The following is a 26,078-nucleotide window of genomic DNA, read 5'->3' on the forward strand; positions in this document are numbered from 1 at the left end:
TTTTTGGGGGGGGGGGGGGGGGGTAGGGGGGGGGGGGGAAGGATGCTGTTGCTATAGCAACGGGGCAGGGGAATGAGGAGCGGGGCTGTTGCCATAGCAACAGAGAGGCGCGCGTTGCCGTGGGCAACCGCGGCCTCCACGGAGGCTCGTCCTCCCCATCGCCACGGCAACACGGGGAGATGGGGAGCGGGCGACTGTCTCCGTGGCAACGGAGGGGAGGGAAGGCAGGGAGACGGTTGCCATGGCGACGGCGGGAGGAGGGTATCTCCGCGGCGCCGTTCTCCCTGGCAACACCCATCCTTTGCCATAGCAACAGGGAGCAGGAGGCTGCGGGCCGGGGAGGGGTGCGGGCAGCCGGCCCCCCTCGGAGGGGAAGGGATTACATCGCTGCCTCGGGGAAACCGGCCTAAAAATTTGCCAGCCCAGGCGTGAAGGCGGCATCGTGCCCACGGCAGCCCCGGGCCGGCTGCGGTCGCCCCACGCAAAACCGGGGCTGGCAGGAGTAAAGCTGCAGTGGGAAAGCAGAGGTGGTTTGGGGGGGATATGGTGGGAGAGGCAAGGGGTGGGTCGCAAGGAGCAAGGTGTGAGCGGGGCGATCTGCGTGAAAAAAATAACCGTATCGGGCCCGGAAATGCGGAATTGTGGTGGTTACAGCCAACACTTGCAAATTGCAGCACTGAACAGGCGAGGAGGAAAAGCCCCGTGTGTTTATTTTGTTCGCTTCATAGCACTGTCAGTCTGCTTTCCTCGTCCTTACCCTGGCTATACGAGAGGAGACATCTGCTTTAGGAACCAGGGAAGTTTCAGGTAGATATATATTTGTGTGTGTGGGCTTTAAGCAGGAGAACTCAAAGGTACGTGCGAAACTGCAACTGTTCCTCAGTTTGATTCGAGACCAACTACATTTTCCACTGATGATGGTCTCAGCTCAGGCCACGGGATCTGCACAGCATTTCCCAGAAAGAAAAAGAATGTTTTAAACATCCTATGTGCCTTGGGCATGAAAAGAAAAAGCACACCTTACTAAAAACCTTATCGGGAGGGTCACTTTGAGCTGAAAAAAGACACCGGTCTGCAAGTGTCGGTGTACACACAACAAAAATAAACGTTTGAGGGAGTGGTACATCTGGGCTTTGTTTCCTGCGCATGGGCGAGGTGTCAGATTTAGGTCACCCTGCTCTGTGTTTAAGCTGTGGTTCCTGTGAGCACCTTTTAATACAGCTCTAAAACGCTTTGACACAGCGTGATGCAATACACAGAAAGTGTGAAACGTTGCCGGAACCGAAGGGAACAGGTATTTAAGAGCTTCCGTGCAGAATCATTACTTTTTAAGGCTGGCTTCCACCGCGTGATTAAGTCTCCAGCAGCAGCAGCTCTCTTCTGACTTCTCAGCAGTAACAGGATCCCACGTCCCTCCTGCATTTAGAGTAAGACTTTTGCCGCCAGTGTGAAGGAAACCCAAAAGCATCGGGTTCAGGGACGGCAGGGAGAACGCACGTATATATAATTTCACCCACTCGGCAGAGCTGGGTATATGAAGTTCTCCAATGCTCCTTGAAGCGAGCGGATTGCGTTCCCCCCTCCCTATAGGGTTACTGCCAACCACAGCCCCGTCCCCTGACCCACGGGGCAGCGACTGCCCCACACCAACTGCCCCGAGCCCCATTAAGAGGGTTTATAGTTACACCAAAGCCTTCTCCAAGCCCAGCGTGGGCTCTCTGCGCCTCCTTGCCAATAAAGCCACTTAAAAGGAGAAAAAATAATCCAGGTGATTCATTTCCCTGGCCCCACCGCCACGACCACTTCTGTTTCGATCACTGGGAGAAAGCCAGGACAAAGAGCTCAGTCTTACCAGCAGCGAGACAGCCAAGCCCTGGTGTAAAATATATTCATTTCTGTTTGTGTCCGTGAGTGGCCAGGCCAGCCCCCCCAGGAGCATCGTGGCATGATGCATGGAAACCCACAGCCACCTGCATGGAAAAAGCCAACCCAGGCTGTTGCAAACTTATTTATTTATGAAGTGTGAGGTAATGAAGAAAGTGCTAAATCCAACCACAGTGTTAACTCTAACGGTTCTCAGCAGGTCAGTGGGGACCCAAGGGTGCTGTCCTGCGGGACCACGCCTGCCAGCACCCCTGGGAGGGGACAGGGGACTCTGTCACCCACATACCCCACCGCAGGCTGGGCAGCAGGATGGCACAGAGAGGGGGGAAGCCTCGACGGCCACACAGCCCCCCACGCACCCAACCTGCACCCTCCAGCCAGGCTCCCTGCAAAGTCCAAAGCTTTGCTGGGGATTTTAAGTGGCTGCTGGAGAAGGGGTGCTCACAAGGGTGGGAACGGGGGTCACAAGGACGGGAAAGGGGAAAAAAAAATCCCCTCTTATTGCAAATGGGTGGTTTGGAGAGCTGCAAGGGGGGAACCTGCCTCCGCGAGGACTCCGCTCAAGGGTCTAGCAGGAGCCAGCCCCTTCCTGATCTCCCTAAAGTGCAGCAGGACTGAGCCCTCCCCCACAGCAGGAACCCCCCTCCAAAAAAAAAAAGTTTTTATATATATAAAAAAGCAAACTCTTTACCAATACTTCTCAAAAAGTGGTACAAAAATACAGTATAAAAACACAGCCTCCAGTATAAGACTCGCAATTACAGCAGCAGTTTCTAGAACATAAAATCCAAGACAAGCTACTGCGTGAAGTGGTAAGAAAGTGAGGTACGGTCCAGCCGAGCAAGGGGATCACCCACGGGGTGCCATTAACCCTGGTGACAGAGACATCCTGCCGTTGCCATCTCCATGGGGATCCATCCAGAGACTAGCCCTGTGCTGGGCTCTCCATGTCTGCCTCTGCCTGCTTCCCTGAGCCGAAGCAGATCATGGTTGCTGGGGATTTTTTGGGTGAGATGGATGCCCAGGGGCAGCTCCCAGCGATGCTGTTGGTGGCAAACGGCAGAGTGGGGTGCAGGGGCTGCCAGGGAGGAGGAATAGCATCGAGCCTGCAAATTGAAGCGGTCACTGGAGAAAGCTTCACAGGGGGAACAGGGGGGAAAAAAAAAAAAAAAAAAAAAAAAAATCTTGCAACACCCAGTGCCAAGAAGTCAGCCCCAGGCAGGTGATGCCACAGGGGGGGGCCCCACTGCAGCCCCATTCCCGCAGCTGGGAGCACCACCGCAGCCACCCCACATGCAGCAACCACTGCGTGCTCCAGCCCCCTGGGGCCAACAGTTCAACAAACAACCAAAAAAATTTAAAAAATGTGCAAATTGAGAGGGAGCCGGGGGGGGTCGTGGGGACCAGGGTGGGGGGCACATTGCGTGCTAGTGCCCCTTGAGGTGAGCAATCCGTTTGAGCAGCTGGGTCTGCCGCAGCCGCAGCTGCCGCTTCTCGGCCGCCATCCTCCTCTCGGCACTGATGAGCGACTGCAGGTACTCGGAGGATTTGCTCAGGATCACCACTTTGGGTGTCTTGGGGCAGCTGGCAAGCCCGGGCACCTGGTCCCGCAGGGCCAGGAAGCGCGAGCGCAGGTCGTTGCGCCGCTTGCGCTCCAGGTAATTGTGGTTTTTCCTCTTGGCCACGTCCTCGCTGTCGGAGCCGGGGCTGCTGCCGGCTTTCGGCAAACCGGGCTCAGGCAGCGTGATGGCAGGGGCCGGCTCCGCAGCGCTCAGTGGCTCGTCCTCGTCCTGCTGGGGTGGCTCTGGTGGGGGACAGGCGTCCGGCGGCGAGCGGGCAGCATAGTTGTGCTGCTGCTGGTGGACGGAGATGTGGAAGCGTTTCATACAGGGGTCCAAGGGGTCGGCGCGCAGCGTGATGGTGACCGGCTTCCTCAGGCTGAGCGATTGTCTCTTCTCTACCGTCACCACGTCAATCTCTTCGCCTTCTGCTCAAAATGGACACAGTAAAAAAAAAAAAAAAAAAAGAAGAAGTTACCAGCAGTTTGGAGCCCCTGGTCACCCCTCTTCACCCCACTGGGGCTCCCCACAGCCCCCAGACGATCTCTCCGCTGCCATCCCACAAAAGTTTGCTCATGCACTGCAAAGCCACTCCGCGACCTCCAGCAGGGATTACGTGATTTAAATGCCTTTCCAATACCATGGCCCAGGAAGGAGCTTTCCCTCTGCAATTCATGTGCCCAGTCCCCTGAAATTGGGATAGGGCTTTACTTCTGCCTGACTTCTGCAGGATAAAGGATCATTGGGCAAGAAACACCCGAGCCCACCTGCCTGGGGGGACAGCAGGAGCAGGATGCTGGGGACCTGGGACAGCCTAACTCCAAAGTTCATCCTGGTCGGGCGCTTTCATGGGCCATTGGAATTGTAAATGAGGGACGTGGGGGCAGAGCTGCCCTTTGTTCCCCTTGGCTGCAGCTTCCCACTTCGGTGACTTGTTACTTTTCACAAGTGATAAACCCCATTCAGCCCCGGCTCCCTGGGGACAGAGGGGACAATCCCCCACGGTGCAGGGGGGGAGGGAGAGGTGAAGGGGTCCCTCCAACAGACTCGGTGAACCTCGAAGGCATCCCAAGCCCAGGAGTCAACGGGGGGGGGGGGGGGGGGTATCAGAGCTGTGAACAGCGAGACCCAAATAAAGCATAACTGGACCCAAAGCACCCTGCCTGTTGGCACTGCAGCTTGTCCCGCCCCAGCAAAGCCCAGTGGCACAAAGCTGGCCCCTGGGGACAGCGTGGTGACCTGGCTCCAGACGCGCCTGCGGTCGCTCTCGCTTTAGGGATGCGCTTCCACCTTTTTTCTTAGGCTTTGGGGGAAAACACAGCCACTCACTAAAGGTCCCCCGAGATGCTCAAACCCCCACCAGCATCTTGGGCAGAGGCCTGGCCCCCACCTGTCCTGCGACAGGGCCAGCGGTGGCCACAGGAGCTGGGCTCTCTGCTGCTTGTGGCCCCCAACCCACACCCCGGCCCCCTCCAGGCTCTGGGGGCTCTGCCCAGCAAGCCCAAGCCACCCTGCTACTGGAGTTACTGGGAGGGGGCACTCGCTGCCCCCACCCAGGCCGACGGCCGCGCTCATCAGTGTCACAACCCGGCCGGTCTCAGCCACGTGTATACACACACACCCCCCCCCGCCGCGCAGTAACACACGTCGGGCCGCGGGGCCCCGCCCCCTCGAGCCGCTCATTGGCTGCCTGGCGGGGCCGGCCGGCCGCCGTACCACCCCATTGGCCCTCACCCCTGTCCATCAGCGCGGCCCCCTCTCATTGTTTGCAATCTGTTGCTTTTTGTTCGGCGCCCACGTGGCGCGGCCGGATCCGGATCGGGACCGAGCCCGGGACCCCACCGGGACCGGGACCCCCACGGCCCCCCTCAGCCGGCCCCACCAATTTGGGTTAAGCCTCTTAACGCCCGCGACGCGCTTACCGTCCCCGGGCTCCTAATGGCATTAAGTCCCCGTCCCGCGCCGTGACTCACCGGCGCGGGTCGCTGCCACCGGCAGATTTATTAACGGGGTCAGGGCACCCGCGGGGCCGCGTCAGCGCTTCCACGGCAGCCGAGTCAACCCGGCTTCCGTGGGAGCGAGGGGAACAGCGGACGGCCCCCACCGGGGCTACGGGGCGGGTGTTCGCAAATAGGGACTGAAAATGGGTGGTCATGGCCCGAGGTGCACGGTCGGCACTACCAGACCCCCCCGTGTAAACACGCCCCCCCACCCCCACGCGGGACGTGCCGCGGGGGTGGTCTGGGACGCGCCACAGCCGATGCGGGACGGTCCTGCCCGTCCCACGGAGCCACCGCCGCGGGGGACGCGGCCGCTGCTCCACAACCTGCCGGCCCCAGGGGCTATTTTGTCTTTTGTCCCGAGGAAACCCCGTCCCGGGTGGGCCCTGTGAGCGGGGCGGGGGGGACACACAGGGGAAGCAGCCGAGGCGAGGAGCCGGCAGCAGAGCACGCTGCAACGCTCGAAAAAAACAAACTTTCCACGCTGAGCTGCAAACTTGCCCCTCGCCAACCTGCCCGTGAGGCTCCCGTGGGGCCGGGACGAGCGAGAGGGGCCACCAGAGACCCGCGCAGCGGCCGGGGGGGAGCCCCACGCACCCTCCTGCGAGGGGCAGGGGTTTCCCGAGCAGAAGCCCCGCGGGAAGGGGAGCAGCCGAGCCCGCTTTGTTCGTGGGGCCGGGACCGGGGCTCGCTTGGAGCCGCAACAAAGGCGCTGCCTGGCTGGGAGGCTCCCGGCACGCACACGTGTGGACACGCGTGTCCTCCACGCCGGGCTCCCCGCGGGTTGCAGCAAGGCCGGAGGGTGGCTGGGCCGGGGGCAGCCCGCACCCCGATCCCTTACCAGAATCGCTTTGGCCCTCGGATCCCGAGGATGCGGGGATCTTGCTCTCGGCCAGCGGGCAAAGGAAGACGGCAGCGGGATCCACGCACTCGCTCACCGAGCTACTGAACCCAAAATCCTGCGCGAAGGAGGGTTTGTGGGGGGTGACCCTCTGCGTGCCCGTGGAAAGTTTCTCTGTCATCGCCTTCTCCAGTCTCTCCCGCGCTGAAAACCCGCTCCACATGCAATCCTTGAGGATGAAAGCGCTCAGGTTCCCGAAGATCTCCCCCGTCCCTATGAGATACTCCGGCTCTTCCCCGGCCAGGCAGTAGCGGGAGAGCCAGCCGGGGCGATCCTCCGCCCCGGAGCAGCAGCCTTTCTCCCCGGGGGCACCCAGGGGGGAGAGGGGGGGCGTGGGGACCAGCTCGAACTTCTTCCAGATGTCCTCGCTGGGTGCCGTGGAGCGGTGGAAATCCTCCTGGGCGTCGTGGTCGTAGAAGTAGTGTTGGTACGAGTCAAACTCCATCTCTGCATGGGAGGGGGGTGGGCAAAAAGAAAAAGGGGGCACCCCCCCGCCCGATCTGCAGCCCCGCTTAGGGAAGGGGCACCCCCAGCCCCATGGAGGAAGGCGGGGGAGCCCCCGGGGCACCCACCTCGCCCAGCGCTGCGGGGGGGGGTCGGCGGCGGCAGCCACCGAGCCGGGACCGCGGCTGCATTGTTTCCCCCCCGCTCTTATAGCCTGTCTGCGGCCCCGGCCCCGCCCTCCCGCCAATCACCGGGCTCTTATTTGCATAGAGGGCGGGGCCCTTTCCTATTCCCCGCCCCCCCGCCGCCCCCCGGGTTCCCCGGTCTTGGTAACGGGGATGCTAACGGGGATGCTAACGGGGCTATTAACCAGTGGCCACCCCGTGCGCTGGGCTGGGGGACCCTCGCTGCCCCCCAGAGCGTCCCACCAGTTCCCATCCTGAGCCCACCACAAAGGTCAGGGTCTGGGGGACCCCCCCTCCCCAAGTGCTAAGGAAGGACTCCTGCAAGGAAGATTTTTGGCTGAGGACACCCAGGCCACGCATGCTGCCTGGGGACATCCAGCTGAGTGTGACGGCAAAGAAAACTGGACAAGTGGGGACAAGTCACAGGGAGGCATCGCCTGCTGCCAGAGACCACCCCCGAGTGCCCTTCCCATCCGACCCCCCTGCCTGGCCGTCCCCCCACTTCCCATTGCGCTCCCGAGCTCGCACCGGGGCACCGCCACCACCCTTCGCCGCAGCCACCCATCACTGCTGCGTAGCCATTCCCTGCGGGCACAGGCAGGCGAGCGGCTCCAGTCCCGGGCAGCAGTGGGGTCACTTTGTGTCCTGCCCAGGGTGCCGTCCTGGGTGCCACCCAGTTGCAGGTCCCCTCGCCCGAAGCTCTCACAGGCCCAACTGGGAGCTTTGCCCCTCTGAAAGCCACCAACTCCAGCAAAGAGGTGGCTAAAATAAGGAGGGGCCACGGGAACGTCAGAAAACCAGCACTGGGGGATGTGACACTTTACTCTCTGCATGCACAAGAGGAACGTGGTCTGTGCACGGAGGACAGGCTGTGCCCAGGCACCAGCAGCCTTCTGGGGACGTCCTGCCGACAGCGCAGGGGCTGCAGGGCTGTCCCCCCCAGGAGGGGCTGGGAGCTGCCGGTGAAGCCAGGAGCAACGGGCCGGAGGGAAGCCATGGATGGCCTGGGACGCAGCAGAGCCATTCTCACACACGCAGCTCCCACCACCAGCACTTTGTGCCATCGTTGCTGCCCGAACTCAGCTTTGCCCCTGCGGCACCTGGCATGTCCAGCCTGGGGGTCCAGAGAGACACGCTGTGTCCACGGGGACCCGGGCGAGCCCAGCAGGATGCTGCATCTCTCCATTGCCAAGGTCCTTCCAGGAAGGGCAATACATGTTGTGAAAATGCGGTGAGGCTTTCACCTTGCGCGCTAATGACCGTGGCATCGTTACACACACACGTGACGTTACAAAGTCCACACGGGACGAGCAGATTCCCCCCAGCGGCGTGCGCTAACCCACTTCAGCCCCAGCACCCGCCTTTTGCCACCCAGCATGGTCGGGGCCACAGGATCTGCCGCTGGCCAGCAGCACTGGGAGTCAGGGGGGCTGGGGCTGCGTCCCCGGGCTGCAGCACCGGCCCTGCAGGGAGCAATCTTCCCCAGTCCAGCGACCAGCATAGCCCGGTACAGCCCAGTCCAGCCCAGCCCTGCACAGTCCTTCATGGGCCAGCACAGCCCAGTACAGCTCAGCAAAGCACAGCCCAGTACAACCCAGTGCAGCCCAGCCCTGCACAGCCCTTCATGGACCAGCACAGCCCAGTACAGCTCAGCAAAGCACAGCCCAGTACAACCCAGTGCAGCCCAGCCCTGCAAGGCCCTTCATGGGCCAGCACAGCCCAGTACAGCTCAGCAAAGCACAGCCCAGTATGACCCAGTGCAGCCCAGTCCTGCACAGCCCTTCATGGACCAGCACAGCCCAGTACAGCTCAGCAAAGCACAGCCCAGTATGACCCAGTGCAGCCCAGTCCTGCACAGCCCTTCATGGACCAGCACAGCCCAGTACAGCTCAGCAAAGCACAGCCCAGTACAACCCAGTGCAGCCCAGCCCTGCAAGGCCCTTCATGGGCCAGCACAGCCCAGTACAGCTCAGCAAAGCACAGCCCAGTACAACCCAGTGCAGCCCAGCCCTGCATGGCCCTTCATGGGCCAGCACAGCCCAGTACAGCTCAGCAAAGCACAGCCCAGTATGACCCAGTGCAGCCCAGTCCTGCACAGCCCTTCATGGACCAGCACAGCCCAGTACAGCTCAGCAAAGCACAGCCCAGTATGACCCAGTGCAGCCCAGTCCTGCACAGCCCTTCATGGACCAGCACAGCCCAGTACAGCTCAGCAAAGCACAGCCCAGTATGACCCAGTGCAGCCCAGTCCTGCACAGCCCTTCATGGACCAGCACAGCTCAGCAAAGCACAGCCCAGTACAACCCAGTGCAGCCCAGCCCAGCCCCGCACGAACCAGCACATCCCAGCGCTGCCCAGCGCGGTCCAGCACAGCCCCCCCGTCCCTCCAGTCTCCCCGGTCCCCCTCGGTCCCGGGCACCGGCCGCCGCCACCGGCGGGCGCGGGGCGCCACCTGCTGGGGCTCGGGGAGAGCCGGGGCCGGTGAGGGAACCACCGCGCGTGGGGCAGCGGGGACGGGGCGGGGGGACAGCCCACCGGGGACCCCCGGCCCCGCTCAGCTGAGCCGGAGCAGCAGCCCGGAGGGGAGAGCCGAGGGGGAACGGCGCTGCCCGCTGCGCACAGCTCCGTGCCTCAGTTTCCCCATCGCTGAGCCGGCAGAGGGCACGAGGGGGGCAGAGGAGCGGGGCCGGGAGCGGACGCTGGGCTGGCGGCTGTCCCCAGGGTCCCCGAGCATGTGGGGTGCCCCAGGGCTGCTCCGGCCCTTTCCTTGCTGGCACGGGGTGCAGCCGAGCTTGCCAAGCTTTGCCAGCCTCGTACAGCTGGGTCAGCGCAGCAGGAGGGTGCTGGACCCGGGGCTGTGGCTTCCCAGCCACAAGGGTGCCGTGGGGTCCCCGAGATGGCCCCAGCACCCCACACACCCACCCAGCCCACCCAGAGCAGCCCTGAGCATCCCAATCCCGCCTGCATGCCCGCGGGGCTGGGGCAGGACCCACACAGCCCCGGGGAGCCCGGACCGATGGGCTCTTTGTGCTCCAGTCTCAGCGTTGGTCCCGGTCCCCAGCCAGGTTGGGAGCCCTGGGCACTTCCCCGGGGTGTCCCCAGCCAGGCTCCTCCCGCCCCAGCGCTGCTCCCAGCTCCTCGCCCTTCCCAAGAAGTGCAGGTGAAGCCCTCTCTTTGTCTTTAGGAAACAAATTGCCCCATCGGTATTAAGGGCAGGGCTGAGCTGCCGCAAGGGCTGCGGAGGCTCATCCTGCCCCAGCGCCTTTGGGGCCAGCGAGGATAGAGGGTTACAGCTGGGGACACAGCTGGCACTGCCCCAGACCGCCTGCTCCAACACCAACACATCCGCAGGCACAGGAGCAAAGGCTCCTACAACCTATAGCTCTCAGCCACGTCTCCTTCCCCCTCCCTGATGGCCTCGGGGACCTCTCCGGCTTTTCCCAGGGTGAGGCAGGAGCTTGTCCTGGCTTCAAGGGGCTCCGGATGCTTTGAAGGTGCGAAAGCACCTCTGGAGAGGGCTGGAGGGGCCACGCAGCCCTTTCATTCCGGCCTCTCCAGGCACTCGGCAAACAGGACCCGAGAACCTCTCGCTGCCAGCGCCCGCGCCGGCTGTGCAAACAGTGAGTGCCTCGGGGGCTGTGGCACCGCGGGTGACAGGGCTGGCGGGCCACCCATGGGCCAGGCCGACACCTCGCCCTGCCCCCCAGTCGCAGGGCGCTGGCACAGCTCCACAGCCAGCACCCAGCACGTGCCTTTGGCGCTGGCACAGCTTTGCGGGAGTTGCCGTGGCACGGCGGCTGCTGGCATGGCTCCGGCACATGACGCAAGGCAGTTCCCGCAGCCCCCGTGCCCTTTGGATCCCCGCTGACAGCAGGGCTGGACTTTGAAGCTCCAGCCCCGAAGCACTTCCCCATGGTGGATGGCCACCTCCAGCCTGACGCGTGTCCTGGGGGCACCCTGAGCTGGGCTCTGCCTCCGGCTGTCCCCATCCTGCTGTAGCAGCAACCTTCGGGCCACCCTGCCATCCCCGCAGGGGTCCCAGGTCCCCAGGGACAGCAGAGGCTGTGAGACCCTGTGCCAACACATCCTCAGCCCCCTTCCTTGTCCCCCTCAGCCTTGTGACACATCCTCCAGGGTCCCAACGGGAGAGGTGTGGGCAGCACAGGGCAGCTGCCGCGTGCTGCCATGCGACGCGTCCCCTTTGTCCCTGTGAAGCTGTCGGGCAGTGGCTGCAGGGGCTGGCTGGGCCCTTGCGAAACGCCTGCCCGAGTCCCTGCAGGGTACGGGAGCACCATGAAATACTGCCCAGCCATATGGGGCAGGGGACAGCACTCACAGTCCCCGGGTCACGCTGGGTCACCCTGGCTCCCTGGGGGTGCAGCCACCCGCTCTGAATTTAGCAGGCAGTGAAGTTCAGAGAAGAGGGAGGAAAATGCACCATCGGCTCCAGCCCTGCTGCCTCTTCAGCCCCCCTGGATCCATTTTGCCCCCAGCACACCCTGCCCAATGCCCGGAAATGTCCTGAGCCCTGGAGAAGCTCTGCGGTGTGTGGGGCAGGGCTATCCCCCAGCCAGGGAGCCACGCCGAGGCTGGTCCACAGCCCCCCAACAGCTCTGGGACCCGCTCGCTGCCTTTTGCCCTCAAGCCCGTGCTCCCTGTCCTGGCTGGCCTGGCCTGGCAGGGCTCTCTGGTTTCGGGTGCACTCACGCTTGCTCAGCTCCCGCACCGGGCTGTGCCAGATCCGCAACACCAGGGAGGTGTGGGTGGCAGGCGGGATGGCAGAGCCATCATCCACTGGAGCAGCCCCCATCCCTATCCCTGTCCCCGGGGCTGAACCATGTCCCCAGGGCCAGAATTTGGGTCCCAGCCCCTGAAGAGTCACCCCCAGAGCCCGATGGTGTCCCCAGCTGAGGGATGTGGAAGCTGGGATGGCGTAGCATCACTGTCAGAGGGTTATTTGAGCTCTGGTCTTGCCCGCAAGACCATCACACTGAGCTGGTCCTGGTGCCGAAGGTGACCTTGTGAGTGGTCCAGCCCCAGCCACCTGTGGGTCCATGGGGACCCCAAGCCTGGTGGGAGCTGCTGCACTGACGTCCCCACTGGGATCAGCCCTTGGCAGCTCATTTATTGCTGTGAGGATCCCCCACAGCATCTGCTTGGGAGGAAGGTCTAAAATCCCCCACCAGAAATTGTGCAATACCAGACTTCAGGGAGAAAATCCTCCTAATCCGGGGAAATCCTGGTCTTTCTATTTCTCTTACTTCATATGTAAGGCAGGGCTACACCTATCTGTGGTCTTTCCACACAATCTCCAGCACAAAGGGCGGCTCATTGTTCCCCTAAAGCCGCGTCTGCCCAGGAGGCAGTTTCCCAGCGCTTTGCTCAAGGACAGGAATGCCAAAAGGAGCTGCGGAGCCCCTGGGACAAAGGGAGCAGAGCAACAGTGCTGGGGCCAAACACAGTGGGGAGCTGAGGACACGATTACCCTGTCTCCGGGGAGCCTGGTCCCTCCGGGGCGGGCAAGTGCCACCACGGGAGTCCCCTCTGCTCCTGCGCAAGAGGCCTTCTCTGCGGTGAGGGAAACTGAGGCACAGAGCAGGGGCCCCACACCGAGCCTGGAGGGTGTTGACCCAAACACACCTCTCCTGCAGATCCCTGCTTATGTGTGGCAGGGGAACAGAGCGCTTCGGGGTACCCAAATCTGTGCTTTGGGGTGGCGCAGGATGGGGCTCAGGCAGGGAACGTCCCCTGAGCCGGCTCACGTGAACGTCCCCAGGGGCTGCAGCGATGCTGCTCGGGGACGCAGTCATCCCCAGCAAGAAGCTGTCCAGGGCCCTCTGCTCCGCGCCAGCACCCAGAGCCAGCAGTGAGCCGGCCACAGCCACACGGCACTGCCACATACTCCTCTTGGCCGCCCGGCGCAGGAGGCCGCACAGACCCCAAAACCGAGACCCCTTAAACTGTTTGTGCTGCTCATTTCGGTGCAGGGTCACGATGCTCGTCCCAATCTCCCAAGCTCCGATGCTCAGGGAGGGCAGAGCCCAGCCAACTCGTTACACAAGTGTGCCAGCAGACATACAAACCCGTCCCCGATACGAAGCTCCTTTCTCCTGGGGAATCTGGGGGGCTTCCAGCTCGCACTGGGGTGTCTGCCCGGTGCCAGATGCACCCAAGCCAGCACAGCGCAGCAGGGCAAGGAGCCCAAGGCAGGTATCTGCCAAACCAGCCGGGCAAGTGGCATTGCCCACACCTCGCTCCCCTCTTGCTTCAAGGCATTTTGCGTCACTAAACAAATTTGGACAGCCTGAAGCCTCACGCGGGCCCCCTACCCTGGTGGGTGGCATCCTTGAGTGCCCAGCGTGGCGAGGCACAGGGCTGTGACACGTGGCAGTGCAGGGGGAACCCGCTGCACACGTTGTACGAGGGGCCGGAAACCATGAGTCAACAGTGACACCAGCTTAGTGCTCCCGAAACTGGGGAGTGCCCGGAGCTGCTGTGCCACCACTCTGTGCCAGGGGCCACCAGCCCCGCTTGTCCCCAGTGCCCGCTCAGGCTCTGCTGCATCCCAGGACCCTGCTCGGTGCCAGCTGCCCGTCCTGCCTGCCTGTCCTCCCTGGCTGTCCTCTTTGCCTGTGCTCCCTGCCTGTCCCCATCCCCATGTAATTGCAGCTCCCAGTAGCGATCAGGCGATGGCACCGGGTGCCACGCTGGCCCCGACGGTTCGGCCCCTCTATGCAGCTCCATCTCGTGGCACATCTCGTGGTGATCTTTGAACCCTGGTGGCCCGAGCCGAGCAGAGTCGGTGGCTGTCACTGTGGTGACATGGCACCGACATGGGTGTACATGTGCCCGCCGGTGGGCAAAGAGCACCCGGCACAGCCCAGAGGTGCTGGGATCGATGTCCATGTGGCCACCCGGCACAGGGGACACCGCAGGTGTCCCAAGGAGAGGTGCTGGGGCCCGGGAGTCACCATCGCCCACTGAAGCTGTTGTGTAGCAGCCAGGGGCCATGGGTGCTGATGCTTCACTTCAGCCCCTTCGATGGGCCCACACGGAGGGGGGTTAAGAGCGGGGCCACGCTGGGGCTGGCACTGAGGGTCTCCAGTCCCCAGCCCTCACTAGCTGGTGCCACTGGGAACCCATGGGACAGGGAGGGTGATGGAGCCTTCCAGCCTTGACCCCTTGTAGGGCAACGCAGTGTTCGCTCAGCCTCTGCCACCACCGGGGCACCTGGGAGGGGCGTGGGATGGAGGGACGGGGGGATGCAGAAAGGGGAGGGATGGAGGGATGAAGGGGAGGGATGGAGGGAAGGGGTGGAGTGGGGGGATGAGGGATGGGGGAATGGAGGGACGGGGATGAGGGATGGGGGAATGGAGGGATAGAGATGGAGGTTTGGGGGACAAGGGATGAGGATGAGGGATGGGGGAATGGAGGGATGAAGGGCTGGGACGGAGGGAAGGGATGGAGTGGGGGGATGAGGGATGGGGGAATGGAGGGATGGGGATGGAAGTTTGGGGGATGAGGGATGGGGGAATGGAGGGATGGGGATGGAAGTTTGGGGGATGAGGATGAGGGATGGGGGACAGAGGAGGCGTGGAGGAAGGCCAGGGCCGCAGGGGTGGGAGGACGGAGGGAAGGGGCTGGGGGCTGGAGGCAGGCCCGGGGCAGGAGGAGGAGGAGGAGGAGGAGGAGGAGGCCGCTGCCCCGGGAGGCGGGGGCGGGAGCGGGGCGGGGCGCTGCCGGTACAAGGCCCGCGCGGGCGGCGGCGCGGCCCCATTCATCGCGCACGGCATGGCCGGGGGCGGCGGCGCGGAGCGGGCCCGGCCCGGGGGGCTCCTGCCGCCCGCCTGCCGCCAGCCCCGCCGCAGGGTGAGCTCGGGGCCGGGCTGGGGGGGGGGAGAGGGGGGGAACCGGGTCGGGTCGGGTCGGGGGGCGCTTCCCGGCCGCGCTAACGCCGAGCCCGGTTGCAGGAGAGCCGGGAGAGGCTGTCGGTGTGCAGCAAGCTGTGCTACGCCGTCGGGGGGGCCCCCTACCAGATCACGGGCTGCGCGCTCGGCTTCTTCCTCCAGATCTACCTCCTGGACGTGGCGCAGGTACGGGGGGTGTCCGGTAAGGGAGGGTGTGTCGGTCACGAGGAGTCGCGGTCCTGCGTGGACGTCGGCCCCGAAGGCTGTGGGTTTCCACCGGGCCGGCCCCACGCGCAGAGCCGTGTGGCCGCTCCGTGCTTCGGGCTAGGAAACGGGCTTGCGGTGTCCGTCCCGCGGGACGCGGGGTCTGTCCCACGAAACCCGCAACGTTCCGGGTCGGTGTGAAATGGGGAGGGAGAAGTGCCCGTGGGGCACCCCTATGCTGGCTGTGGGGTGGGTTTTGGGGAGATCCGCTCCAGGACAGCGGGATTTTGGTGTGGAAAGAGTGTGGTGGGGCAGCGCTGTGAGGGACCGGGTCACTGTGCCTCAAATCCCACTGAACGAGGGGGAGAGGCCGAGGGATCCGTCCCTGCTCCCAAAGGGCAGTGGGGTTGCGGTACGGTTGGGAAGGTCCTGAGGAGCTCAGGAAGGGCAGCCGGGGGCATGGGGGTTTCCGTGTCCTGACCCAAGACTTCTTCCTGCAGCTGGACCCTTTCTATGCCTCCATCATCCTGTTTGTGGGGCGAGCCTGGGACGCCGTCACGGACCCCATGGTGGGCTTCTTCATCAGCAAAACATCATGGACCCCCTTTGGCCGCCTGATGCCCTGGTAAGAGCCGCCTGTAGCACCCTGCATCCCTGTCTGATGTGTCACAGCGCTTCCAGTCCTTTGGCATGAGGTTTGTAGGGCCGGACATGCTGACACTCTGTCTCACCCAGGTGAGATGCCAAGTGCTCCAAAAAGCCCACGGTGCTGCCAATAGCTGGGGCTTCAAGTCTGTGCCTGTTACTCTGACAGGTCCCAAGCCATCCCCGTACGAGCTGGGCCCAGTTATCCTCCGTGTCACTGCGCCTGCGGCAGCTCCAGCCTCCCTGAGAGCTGCCCCGGTGCCATGCTCCGCCGCTGGACTTTGTTCCCGTGGCAGTTGCTGAGCCCTGGCCGGTGGCAGGGCTGCGTTGCCAGCGGAGCAGGTGGCATTGCAGCCATAGGGAGGAGGGATGGGGGTGTGAGCGGTCGATGCGTGGTGGTGGGGTGCCTGCTGACAGTCACGAGGATGCTCTTCTGGCAGGAAAACAGCTGTCATGGATCTGGGTGTCTGCACGTCAGTTCTTCCACTGCCTTTGGGAGCGGGGTGCTGAGCGAAGGGGTGCCGAAGGGAGTCGGAGCAGATGGGATGGGGTTTGTGAAGCCCCAAAGGGCTGGTGCCTGCACTCAGGGCAGACTTAGGATGTCCATGAACACCTGCCCCTGCGCAGGACAGGGAGCATTGCGGGGTGCTAATGCCGAAGTGTGGACATGGTGGCATGTCTTGCGCTAAAATAACCCACGTCCTGAGTGCCTGCGGGATTACTGAAATACAATGCAGCAAAGGGGGTGGGCATGGGGGGAGTGGAATTAGAGGGACGCAGTCCTTTCCCCCGCAGATTATACCCTCTGCTTCCGGGCTTTCCTGGAATAGCTCTGGGCAGTGGCAGTCGGCTGTTGTTAAAGCCAGGCTCCATGCATGGCCTGAAATAGCTTCTCTGCAGCCGCATGTGTGGCGGGGTCTGGGGTCTGGAGATTAGAGCAGGGCTGCCTGCGCAGAGCCGCCCGGGTGTGCAGGCAGGGCTGCGCGGGATAGCCATGTGTGCTCGGATGGCTGCCACAGCTCCGCTCTCTGTAATCTCGCATCCTCGAGTCAGGGGGTGGGGATGGAGCGGCTGCATTCCTCCAAACGGCTTCTGCTTCATTAAAATTAGCCAGAGCTTTTGACTTGTGCTGGGCCCCTCAGCAGTGCTGGGGCAGCCGGCTGCGAGGACCTTGCTGCTATTGTACATGGCTCTAGGGCAACCAGCTGAGTCCAAATTGGATGGAGTTGAGCTGAATTTAAACCTCCCAAACTCAGGGTTCGTTGGCTGTGGTGGGGCTGCACAGCCCTAGGCTGGTGTGGCTGTAGAGCTGCTCTCTGCCTCAGTTTCCCTGTGTGCAAAGCCAGGAGCCGCAGGTGCTGAAGGAGGTGGCTGCGCGGTGGCTTCAGAGGCTGCTGCCTGACCCCAACCCTCAGCACCCGTGAGGTGACTCTGTGTAATCCCCCTGTGTGCAAGGGTTTATTGTCCAAAGTTTCTGCCAGGCTCTGGAGGGTCTGATCTGTAAGGCTGAGCCCCAGCCAGCTGCCGGCGGCTCTAGCTCAAAGCTCGGGGCTGCTCTGGCCCCTCAGAAGGGAGAGGAGACCTTCCCTGAGGGCCATCACCCCTCTCCCTTTCAGTTCTTTCTTTTTGAAACACTTTTTGGCACTTTTTGTCCCAGTGACTCATCCACTGGCTGCCTCCTCCTCTCCCCTGGCCTCAGGGACCCCGCTCTGTCCCCAGCCCTGAGCAGGTCCCCGTTTCTTCAACCATCCCAGACTTCCCAGTGACCAAACTTTTCCTTGATGTGTCGGTGACTGAAGAGGCTCAGCTTTGACCTTCCTTCTCCGGGGCAGCAGCCGTTTGCAAACAGTTAACCGCCGGGCTGGGAAGGGGTGTGCAAGCCGTGGCACAAAGGAACACACCATCGCGTCTCGGCCAATGAGCGGGCGAGCGCGTCACCACAACCTCCAAAACCTCCTCCAGCTTCTTAATCACCTTGGTCAGGGGTAACTCGCAGTCACTTGTCTGCCACTGCCAGGAGCTGCTGGTCAGCCCTGGCCAGGGTTCAGCAGCCTCATCCCAGGGTGCTGGGGTGGGCCCGCGGGGGATTCTGACGTGCATGCGCTGGCGCCCATGGTGAGAGTGACGCGGTTCCCGCCGCGCGGCTGCGGTGACTCATTCAAAATTTCCCTTGGCTCCACGTATGCATGAGGTGATAAGCGGGCGGGAGGAGTGGCTGGAGCTGGCTCGCCCCTTTCCTTCCCCCCTCGCTGCCGGGGTGACGTGCACGCAGAAAAATGTGCATGTGTTGGGTCCTGTGCAATGCCTCTGCCAGCTCTCCATCCCTGGAGATTTGGTTTCTCGCTCTTCCCCCCCCCCCCCCCCCCCCCCCCTGCACTTTAAATTTAAACTTTGCATCCTGTACGTCAGCCCGGACGGAAAGATCTTGCCGTACCCTGGCAGCGGAGCGGCAGAGGGCCAGCCCTGACCATGCATGGCTCTGTCTCGTGTCCGGTTCTGCTGGCTTCGTTCCAGGACGCAGCCTCTGGCCAGTAGTTTGTGGAGCGCAGGGTGCTTGTAAATCCCCAAGCAAAATCAGTCTCCTAAACAGATGTGAATGCAACCTCAACACCTGGCTCGCTTCCCTCCGGGAGGAGGAATTCCTCCCGTCCTCTCCCGGGTGATGGGGGGACCTGGGTGCTTGTGGTGTCCTCGGGCTGCCGGTGTGGGGTAGAGCTGTTCCCCGTCTGGGTTGCAGCAGGACAAGGGTCGCGAGATGCGCTGGATGAAGCGGAGAGATGCTCTGGGTGGCTTCCTGCTGTGATCGCCCTAGCTGGCTGGTCCTGCTGGGACTGCTGCCAAGGCCCAGCGCTTGAGCAATCCCCTCTGATCCTCTGTTGCGCTTTGCATCCTGTGTCCCTGCGCCCGCAGCTCCGGGAGGCTGGGCAGCCTGCTGCTGGCTGGTGGTTTGCCCCATCCCTGCCAGCAGAACAGAGCTGACCCCGGGGCCAGGGCTCAGGGGGGTTGGCAGCAAAGCCAGGCTGCTGGGGAGCAGGGCTGTGCTGCCTGGCTGCTCCCCAGCCCTTGCCGGGACGAGGGAGGTGATTACGTCCCGCTAAACACGCAGCAGTGCTGCCGGGGGGAGAGGTCAGGGCTGGGGGTGGAAGCTGAAGGCAGGAGCAAATCAATCCCTTTCATCGAAGCAGGGATGTCTGTTTTTGCAAATAAAGCTCTTCCCTGGAAGTCTGAGTCAGCTCTTCCCGTTCGCACCGTGAGACCTGAGCTGCTGCCTTCAGCCTGGTCTGAATCACCCCTGTGGCAACCACCTCCTGTCCAAGTGTTGGAGCAGGGTGGGCCACCCCAGGGCAGCTCAGGACCCCCCAAAATCAGATGCCTGAACCCCACTGGACGTGTGGTAGCGGGGAGAGCTGGGCTGGTGGGGTTACCCGGGCGCTGGGTGCCTGCGAGGCTAACACTGTGTTCTCCCAAAGGATCATCTTCTCCACCCCGTTTGCTGTCATCTCCTACTTTCTCATCTGGTTTGTGCCGGACATCTCCAGAGGCCAAGTGATGTGGTACCTTGTCTTCTACTGCATCTTCCAGACCCTTGTGACGGTGAGTTGGGCTCTGCGCACACCAGGGCCGGTGGGTGAGGGATGGAGAGGATGAATCCCTGCCTTCACCTGATTGAGCTATGCAGAGGGGCAGGTTCCCATGCCCGAGCTAATTCTCCTCGTGCCGTTGCAGTGCTTCCACGTGCCCTACTCGGCGCTGACCATGTTCATCAGCAGGGAGCAGAGTGAGCGGGACTCGGCCACCGCCTACCGTAAGAGCATTTCCTTCCCTTCCTCGCCATGGCTGGTGGGCAGCTGGTGCTCAGCTCCTTTGCTGCAGCTCTTGCTGGAGCATGATCTTCCTCCAGATGCCCTGCTGGAAGGGCTCATTTGATCACGCCCCACCCCAAGGACGGTGTGTGATGAACATCGTTCAGGGCTTGAATTGCAGCTGGTCTAGCTCTTCCCATTCCTCTTCCCCAGCTCCTCCAGCAGCCGTCCTTGTCTAGTCTGGTGAAAGCTGGGCTGATGGGGAGGTGGTCCCTGTTATGGCCAAGTGCCTGGAGCAGATGATGGGGGATCTGAGCTCCCAAGTCTTTCCTCCTGCTCTGTCATACAGCAGAGGCAGCAGCAGGACCAAGTCTTGGCCTCGCTCCCTGCCTCAGTTTCCCCAGCAGACTCTCCTTCCCTGTGTAGCACAGGCTTTATCGCTCGTGATTTGGAGGGAGCTGTAGGAGAGCTGGGCTGGCCCATTTCTCCTGGTGAAGGACAGTGATTTGCAGCTGGGGAGGCTCTGCTGTGGAGAAGGGTTTTGCACCCGTGTCCTGGGTGCCCGAGGGCTGTGCTCAGTCCCACTGGCCTCTCTCTCCAGGTATGACAGTGGAAGTGCTGGGCACCGTGCTGGGCACTGCCATCCAGGGCCAGATCGTGGGCAAGGTGATTACTCCCTGCATCGAGAGCCCTCTCTTCATCGGCAAGACCAACTCCTCGGTGGCCTTGGAGGAGCTAAACATGACCCATGACACCGGCTCGCTCACAGACACAGTAAGCTGGGGGGACCTGCTGGCAGTCCCTGCCATACTCTCCTTGCCTTTTTGACCGGGCTGGCTCCTGGGATGAGCCCACTCCCTCACCGCTCCCTCCTCTCTTGCGCAGAGAAATGCCTACATGATCGCTGCGGGGGTCATCGGGGGACTCTACATCCTCTGCGCCGTGATCCTGTCGGTGGGCGTGCGGGAGAAGAGAGGTGAGGCTTGAGACATGATGGAATACTCTGGACTTGTGGAAATGCTGTGGCTCCTGCCAGGGGCTCCTCAGGAGCCCAGCTGAGCTCTTGGCCCCTTGTTTGTGGGTCAAGCACCAGAGGAGAGGGGCAGGTAGAGCTGAGGTCTGGGTATGGGGGCCTGGGGAAGGCGCTGCAGAAGGGCAGCGCTGTGGGCAGGAGGCCAGAGCATCTCCAGGGTACGTTGCAGCACAGCCCTGAGGACTTAGCTCTCTGCTCTGCACTGTCAGAGATAAACGCTATCTTGCAGTTTTGTCTGGCCAAGCTTGCTAGTGCCAGCTAGGGCATCTCGGGGTGAGGCGATATCCAAAGTCCAGTAGCTTCTGTCCTTCCCTCCCTCTGCTTTGTGATCAGCTCTGCTTATCAGAATCAGCCAGGCCATCTTCTGCCCTCCATGGGGCTGAGGGACCCCTGGGTGAGGGCAGGGAGATCTCTGCAGGCATTGCCCTGACTCCCTTGGGGTGGGATGCTGTAGGTGGGCAGGGGTTCATGCAGGGTGCTCAGCAGCAGGCGTGAGGCACTGCACCCCTTGCACCCAAGGGTGCTGTTTCAGCGGGTCTAACGATGGGCTGATTTGCTCTGCTCCCCAGAGTCCTCTGAGCTCCAGTCGGACGAGCCTGTCTCCTTCTTCCAGGGGCTGAAGCTGGTGATGAACCACGGTCCCTACATCAAGCTCATCGCCGGCTTCCTCTTCACCTCGCTGGCCTTCATGGTAAGCACAGCGGGGCTTGGAGGATGGGGGAAAGGGAACGGCAGCAGCACAGCTTGGAGATGTCTGGGGGACGAGCCGCGTAGGGCCCAAATAGGATCCCAGCAGGCTGGGAGCATCCGAGGTGGCAGCTCAATGAGCCAGAGCTGCCCCAAGCAGAGAGGAAGGGATGTGGCCTCGTGCCTTCGGATGGGTCGGTGAATGGCCGCTTTCTTCCCCTGCTCGCGCTTTGGGCGCAGCCTTGCGAAGAAGAGCGCGTGGCTCTGGGGTGCCCGTCCTCCCCTAACTGCTGTCTGCCTCCTCTGCAGCTGCTGGAGGGCAACTTTGCCCTTTTCTGCACCTACACCCTGGGCTTCCGCAACGAGTTCCAGAACATCCTCCTAGCCATCATGGTGCGTATGGCCCTCTCCCGGAGCCCCTCGGGGACAAGACTGTGGTGGGACGCGTGCTGTGGGAGGACCCGGGTCCTCCCCAGGAGCTGGCGTGGGATGGGTGCTCCGTGGGCTGAGGGGAGGGAGGCTGTAGGGCTGCAATAGTCCGCTGCGGGGACAGTGACCGAAGGTCCCCTGAGAGAAGGGAAGGGAGAAGGAGCTGCCAAATGTCCTGCAAAGGCCGGGCGAGTTGGCAGGAACAGCGAAGCCTTTGTTCCTGTGTGAAGGCGACCAGAGACGGGGGAGACCAGGAGCCGTGGGGGCCTTTTGTCCGAATCCTGCCACTCCCTTCCCCCTCGCCTCAAGAAAAGGATTTCAGTGTTTACTGCCAGGAAGATGGAGCAAAACAGCTCCTTAAGAGCCCTTTCCAGCTTGCCTCATCCCTGGGAGCCCTTCCCACCCTCCCTGCGGGTGGGTGCCACGGAGAGGTCCAAGGTGCCACGGTCCCCGCAGAGCCTGGCTCTTGGCCACGCTGTGTGCAGGCAGTGGTGACAAGATCAGGTCGCTTCCCAGCACTGAGGATGGAGTCAGGCCCTCCCTCTGGTTGGGCTCAGGTGTGCTGGCACCTGCCGGGTGCCCGAGGACGGCGGTGCCGGGTGCCAGGGTGCTCTGCACCGGGGAGGAGGTGGCCCCGTGCGCCCGCTCCAGTTGTGAGCTCTCCTTCCCGGGAGCGGAGGCAGGCGAGGGATGGGGTGAGGGCAGGAGCGGGCAGCGTGGCTGCGTGCCAGGCCCGGGAGCATGTGGAAATCGGAGGTGCTGGAAAAAACTGGAAGCGTGATGGGGGAGGCTGTGCCCAGCAGCTGCTCCTTGCTGGGAAAAGCTTTTCCCCCAGAGAAGAGCCTGGCTGGCAGGTGACACCACAACCCCTTTCTCTTCCCATAGCTCTCGGCCACCTTGACCATTCCCTTCTGGCAGTGGTTCCTTACCCGCTTTGGGAAGAAGACCGCTGTCTACGTGGGCATCTCGGTGAGTGGGTCCCCTCGGGCGCAGAGGTGCACATGAGGATGGTGTTTGCCACGCGGCGTGCGCAGAGCTGTGTCCCCCGAGGGGGCCTGGAGCTGGGCAGGGGCTGCTGCTCATGGTGATTTGGTGCCTGTCCCTCATCCTGCTATTTGTGCTGCCATGGATGTGGCCAAGGCCAGCAGAAATGGCCACCGTGGGGCTCTGGGAGGAAGGCTGCACTGCTGCTTCCCCGGCCGTCCCTGCGGTCGGACGGCTGGCATGAAGGGAAGGGGAAAGGCCAAGGAGTTTGGGTCAGGCACTGCTGACACAACCTGGTTTCTGTCTCCTATCCAGTCTGCCATCCCCTTCCTCATCATGGTGGCTGTCCTGGACAGTAACCTCATCGTCACCTACATCGTAGCCGTTGCAGCTGGGATCAGCGTCGCAGCCGCCTTCCTCCTGCCCTGGTGAGTGCTCTCAGCACCGCACCTCAAGAGCTGGGCAAGGTGCTTCCAGGGCCTGCTGGAGTGGTTAGAAATCCCTGGGAGGCCTTTTTGCAATGTTTTCAGCCCAAGATGGAGCTCTTGGAGGGAAATCCTCTCAGCAGGGAGAGGAGATGCTTTGTTGGCTCTGTCCTAGTGTTCACCATTCCACTCTCCGCACAGGTCCATGCTCCCAGACGTCATAGATGACTTCAAGCTGCAGCACCCTGAGTCCCGTGGCCATGAAGCCATCTTCTTCTCCTTCTATGTCTTCTTCACCAAGTTCACCTCTGGGGTCTCCCTGGGCATCTCCACGCTCAGCTTAGAGTGAGTTTTTGTGTGGGAGCTGAGGAGGAGGGAGGGAGACCAACCTGGTGCCTCTGCATCCAGGCATCTCTGCTTCCCAAGGGCTGGGAAGGAGGTGGGGGGGGGTCTAAATCTAGCTGTGGCTCCACAAACCTCTACCTGCAGGGACAGGTTTGCCTCCTACAAACTCGGTTTCCTTTGCCTGAAGGTCCCTTTCTGTCTGCAGCTTTGCAGGGTACCAGACCCGGGGCTGCTCCCAGCCCAGCAAGGTGCACTTCACCCTGAAGATGCTGGTGTCGGCCATGCCTGTGGGGTTGATCCTGCTGGGCCTGCTCCTGTTCAAGTTATACCCCATCGATGAGGAGAAGCGGAGGAAAAACAAGAAAGCCCTGCAGGACTTAAGGTGAGTGTCAGCGTGTGCTATGGAGGTACAAGCACAGCATGCCCGTGGGGTGTGTGGGGGCAGGATCGGGCCCAGGCAGGTTGGGACACACTGTGATGTGTCCAGGAATCCTCCAGGACCCGTGGGAGGTGGGGTGAGGGAAGGGCTGGCTTGTTTTCCCAATCCCGATTTCCAAAGAGATGGCGTGAAGTGTTTGGGATCAACAGGGAACCCGCCCCAATTGCTAAAGAAAACTCCTTCAGGGACTGTGCAAGGCGGTGCCGTCCCTCTCAAGCCCTTTGGAGGCTCCTGTGCTCCAAGGCAGAGCTCTGCTTGGAGGCAGGGCTCGCTCCATGGCTCACTCCATGCCTCCTCCCCAACCCTTTGCCCCCAGGGAGGAGAGCAACAGCAGCTCCGAGTCGGACAACACAGAACTGGCCAGCATCGTGTGACCCCAGGCTGGGTCCATCCGCTCACACCGGGGCTCTCCGAAGGACTCGGCCCCTCCGGGGCTGGACCAGCCTTGTGCCGCTGTAGGTGTGCGCCATCGAGGAGCGCCTGGGAGAAGCCGTGCGGAGCATCCACCGACTCGAACACGAGATCTGTGCCGGTCTTGTGCCTTCCACGGGATCCACAGAGCGCTGGTAGTGTACATTACACGAATTGATCCTGAGGTACTCGTGTGCCTCATGAGAAGCAAGCACTATTCCCTGCCGGGTCCCGGAGAGTAGAAAAGCCCCGAGCGGGATTCTTTTGCTCGTAACACTCGTGCCCGCTGCCTGTCTGTGCCCGGCCCGCGTGGGGCTGATTGCCTGTGGGACTGGGGGTAATGGTTAGTGTACATTACACTGTCAATGTGACTGCGCCAAGGACGTGAGCTCACCTCTGCTGTCTGTACATACGACACTAATTTGGAAAGCTGTTTTTTTTTTATAGAGCCTAATTAACTTAATGATGTAAATATGAAACTATTTCCTATTTGTATATATTTGTACAGAAACCAAACTTGAGGACCTATTAATATTAATTTACATAAAAGTGAGGGAAGTCAGCAGTGTGGGTGTGGAGGATTTTTTGGTTTGGTTGCTTTTTTTTGGTGGATGTCGGCAAGCCCAGGGTCCCTTTACCTGCCACGGGGCGCAGGATTGACTTCCCCTGAGCCGAAGGTGCAGAAATGCCATAATCCAGGCAGGCAGCCGTGCCCGGCAGCCCCTTACCCCCATGTGGCTCCTTGCATGGTGCCTGCGCCGCAGCAACCCAACAAAGGCTCTATTATTTTTTCCCTTTCAAGAGGGAATGGGGGTGGAGGGAGGAATGAAATGAAAGTGCTGGCTGCGGAGATTGTGAACCCAAAGCTGGAAACAGGAGAGGCAGCTGGGGAGCAGAGAGAAAGGGAATGCGGGCTGTGGGTGACACTCAACACTTTCTCCCAGGGCAGAGTGCTGTGCAAGCGCCAATCTTCATGGATATTTATACCTTGCTCTCGCATTCCCCTCTCCGCAGCAGAAATGGGGAGAGCCCTGCCCCTGCTGAGCGGGAGCACTGCACTCCTGCAGCAGCAAGTGTAATGCAGAGGGAGAAAGGCTGGAATAAGCACAAGGAGGATGCACCAGAGATGAAGCAGCCACCCGTACAGCCGGGGCAAATCCCCAGTGTGAGGGGACTGTGCCAGCTCTGCTGCTCTGTCCCCACGGCCACTGCGCTGGGGGACAGGGCTGTTGCCTTTTGTTAAGCACATTTGTCACACCAAGAAATTTGTGGGGTCAGCGCCTGAGTCGAGAGCGGCCCCTCTGCGCAGGGGAGCTCGGGGGAAGGATGGCTCATCCTTTGTTCCACATTTGGGTACAAAGGACTGGAAGGAGGATGGGGTTTTAAAAATAGCCGGAGGGATTAGACCTTAGCTGGGAATGCTTAACTGGGCCCCACTCTGCCACCATGGCGGGGGTCATGGAAAGAAGCAAAAGGGGTGATGCAAGGAGGCTGGGGGCTGGCTTTGTGCTGAGCAGAGGGCAAGAGGCAGCGTTAGCCTTGGTCTGGGTGCTCCCTGCTCCCCCAGGCACGGAGCTTGCAGCGAAGGAACAAGGGCAGGTCAAAGCCAGTGCTCTCTGAAGCCCCTGTGGCAGGGCGTGTAGGTGCCATGTGCACCCTCTGTGAGAGGAGGAGGAGGGTGGCAGCACTCCAGTCAACCACAAGAGCTTGAGATGGTTGCAAATGTACTGACCCCTGCCCTGCTGCTGGCCGGGTTTGCGAGGAGTCATCCTGACCATTGCTATGACCTGGCT

The 26,078-nt window shown here is 62.0% G+C and overlaps 2 protein-coding genes across 2 annotated transcripts; one reads left to right on the plus strand and one right to left on the minus strand.

Annotated features, from left to right (window-relative positions):
* Positions 1 to 1,975: 1,975 nt before the first annotated feature.
* Positions 1,976 to 6,973, minus strand: MYCL (MYCL proto-oncogene, bHLH transcription factor). Its single transcript, XM_075522417.1, has 2 exons — positions 6,285 to 6,973; positions 1,976 to 3,871 (listed from the first exon to the last, which is right to left on the minus strand). Exons 1-2 carry the CDS (start codon positions 6,787 to 6,789, stop codon positions 3,312 to 3,314), a joined length of 1,065 nt encoding a protein of 354 aa, XP_075378532.1. The 5' UTR covers positions 6,790 to 6,973; the 3' UTR covers positions 1,976 to 3,311.
* A 7,732-nt stretch (positions 6,974 to 14,705) lies between these two features.
* On the plus strand, positions 14,706 to 24,847 carry MFSD2A (MFSD2 lysolipid transporter A, lysophospholipid). The gene is made up of 14 exons (XM_075522297.1): positions 14,706 to 14,842; positions 14,944 to 15,066; positions 15,585 to 15,709; positions 19,200 to 19,323; positions 19,456 to 19,534; positions 20,134 to 20,306; positions 20,418 to 20,508; positions 21,135 to 21,256; positions 21,562 to 21,645; positions 22,567 to 22,650; positions 22,981 to 23,093; positions 23,292 to 23,435; positions 23,641 to 23,817; positions 24,191 to 24,847. The coding sequence occupies exons 1-14, from the start codon at positions 14,765 to 14,767 to the stop codon at positions 24,246 to 24,248; spliced, it is 1,575 nt and encodes a 524-aa protein (XP_075378412.1). The 5' UTR covers positions 14,706 to 14,764; the 3' UTR covers positions 24,249 to 24,847.
* The last annotated feature ends 1,231 nt before the right edge of the window (positions 24,848 to 26,078 follow it).

This window comes from Mycteria americana, chromosome 21 (genome assembly GCF_035582795.1).
Source record: "Mycteria americana isolate JAX WOST 10 ecotype Jacksonville Zoo and Gardens chromosome 21, USCA_MyAme_1.0, whole genome shotgun sequence".
Lineage (NCBI taxonomy): Eukaryota > Metazoa > Chordata > Aves > Ciconiiformes > Ciconiidae > Mycteria > Mycteria americana.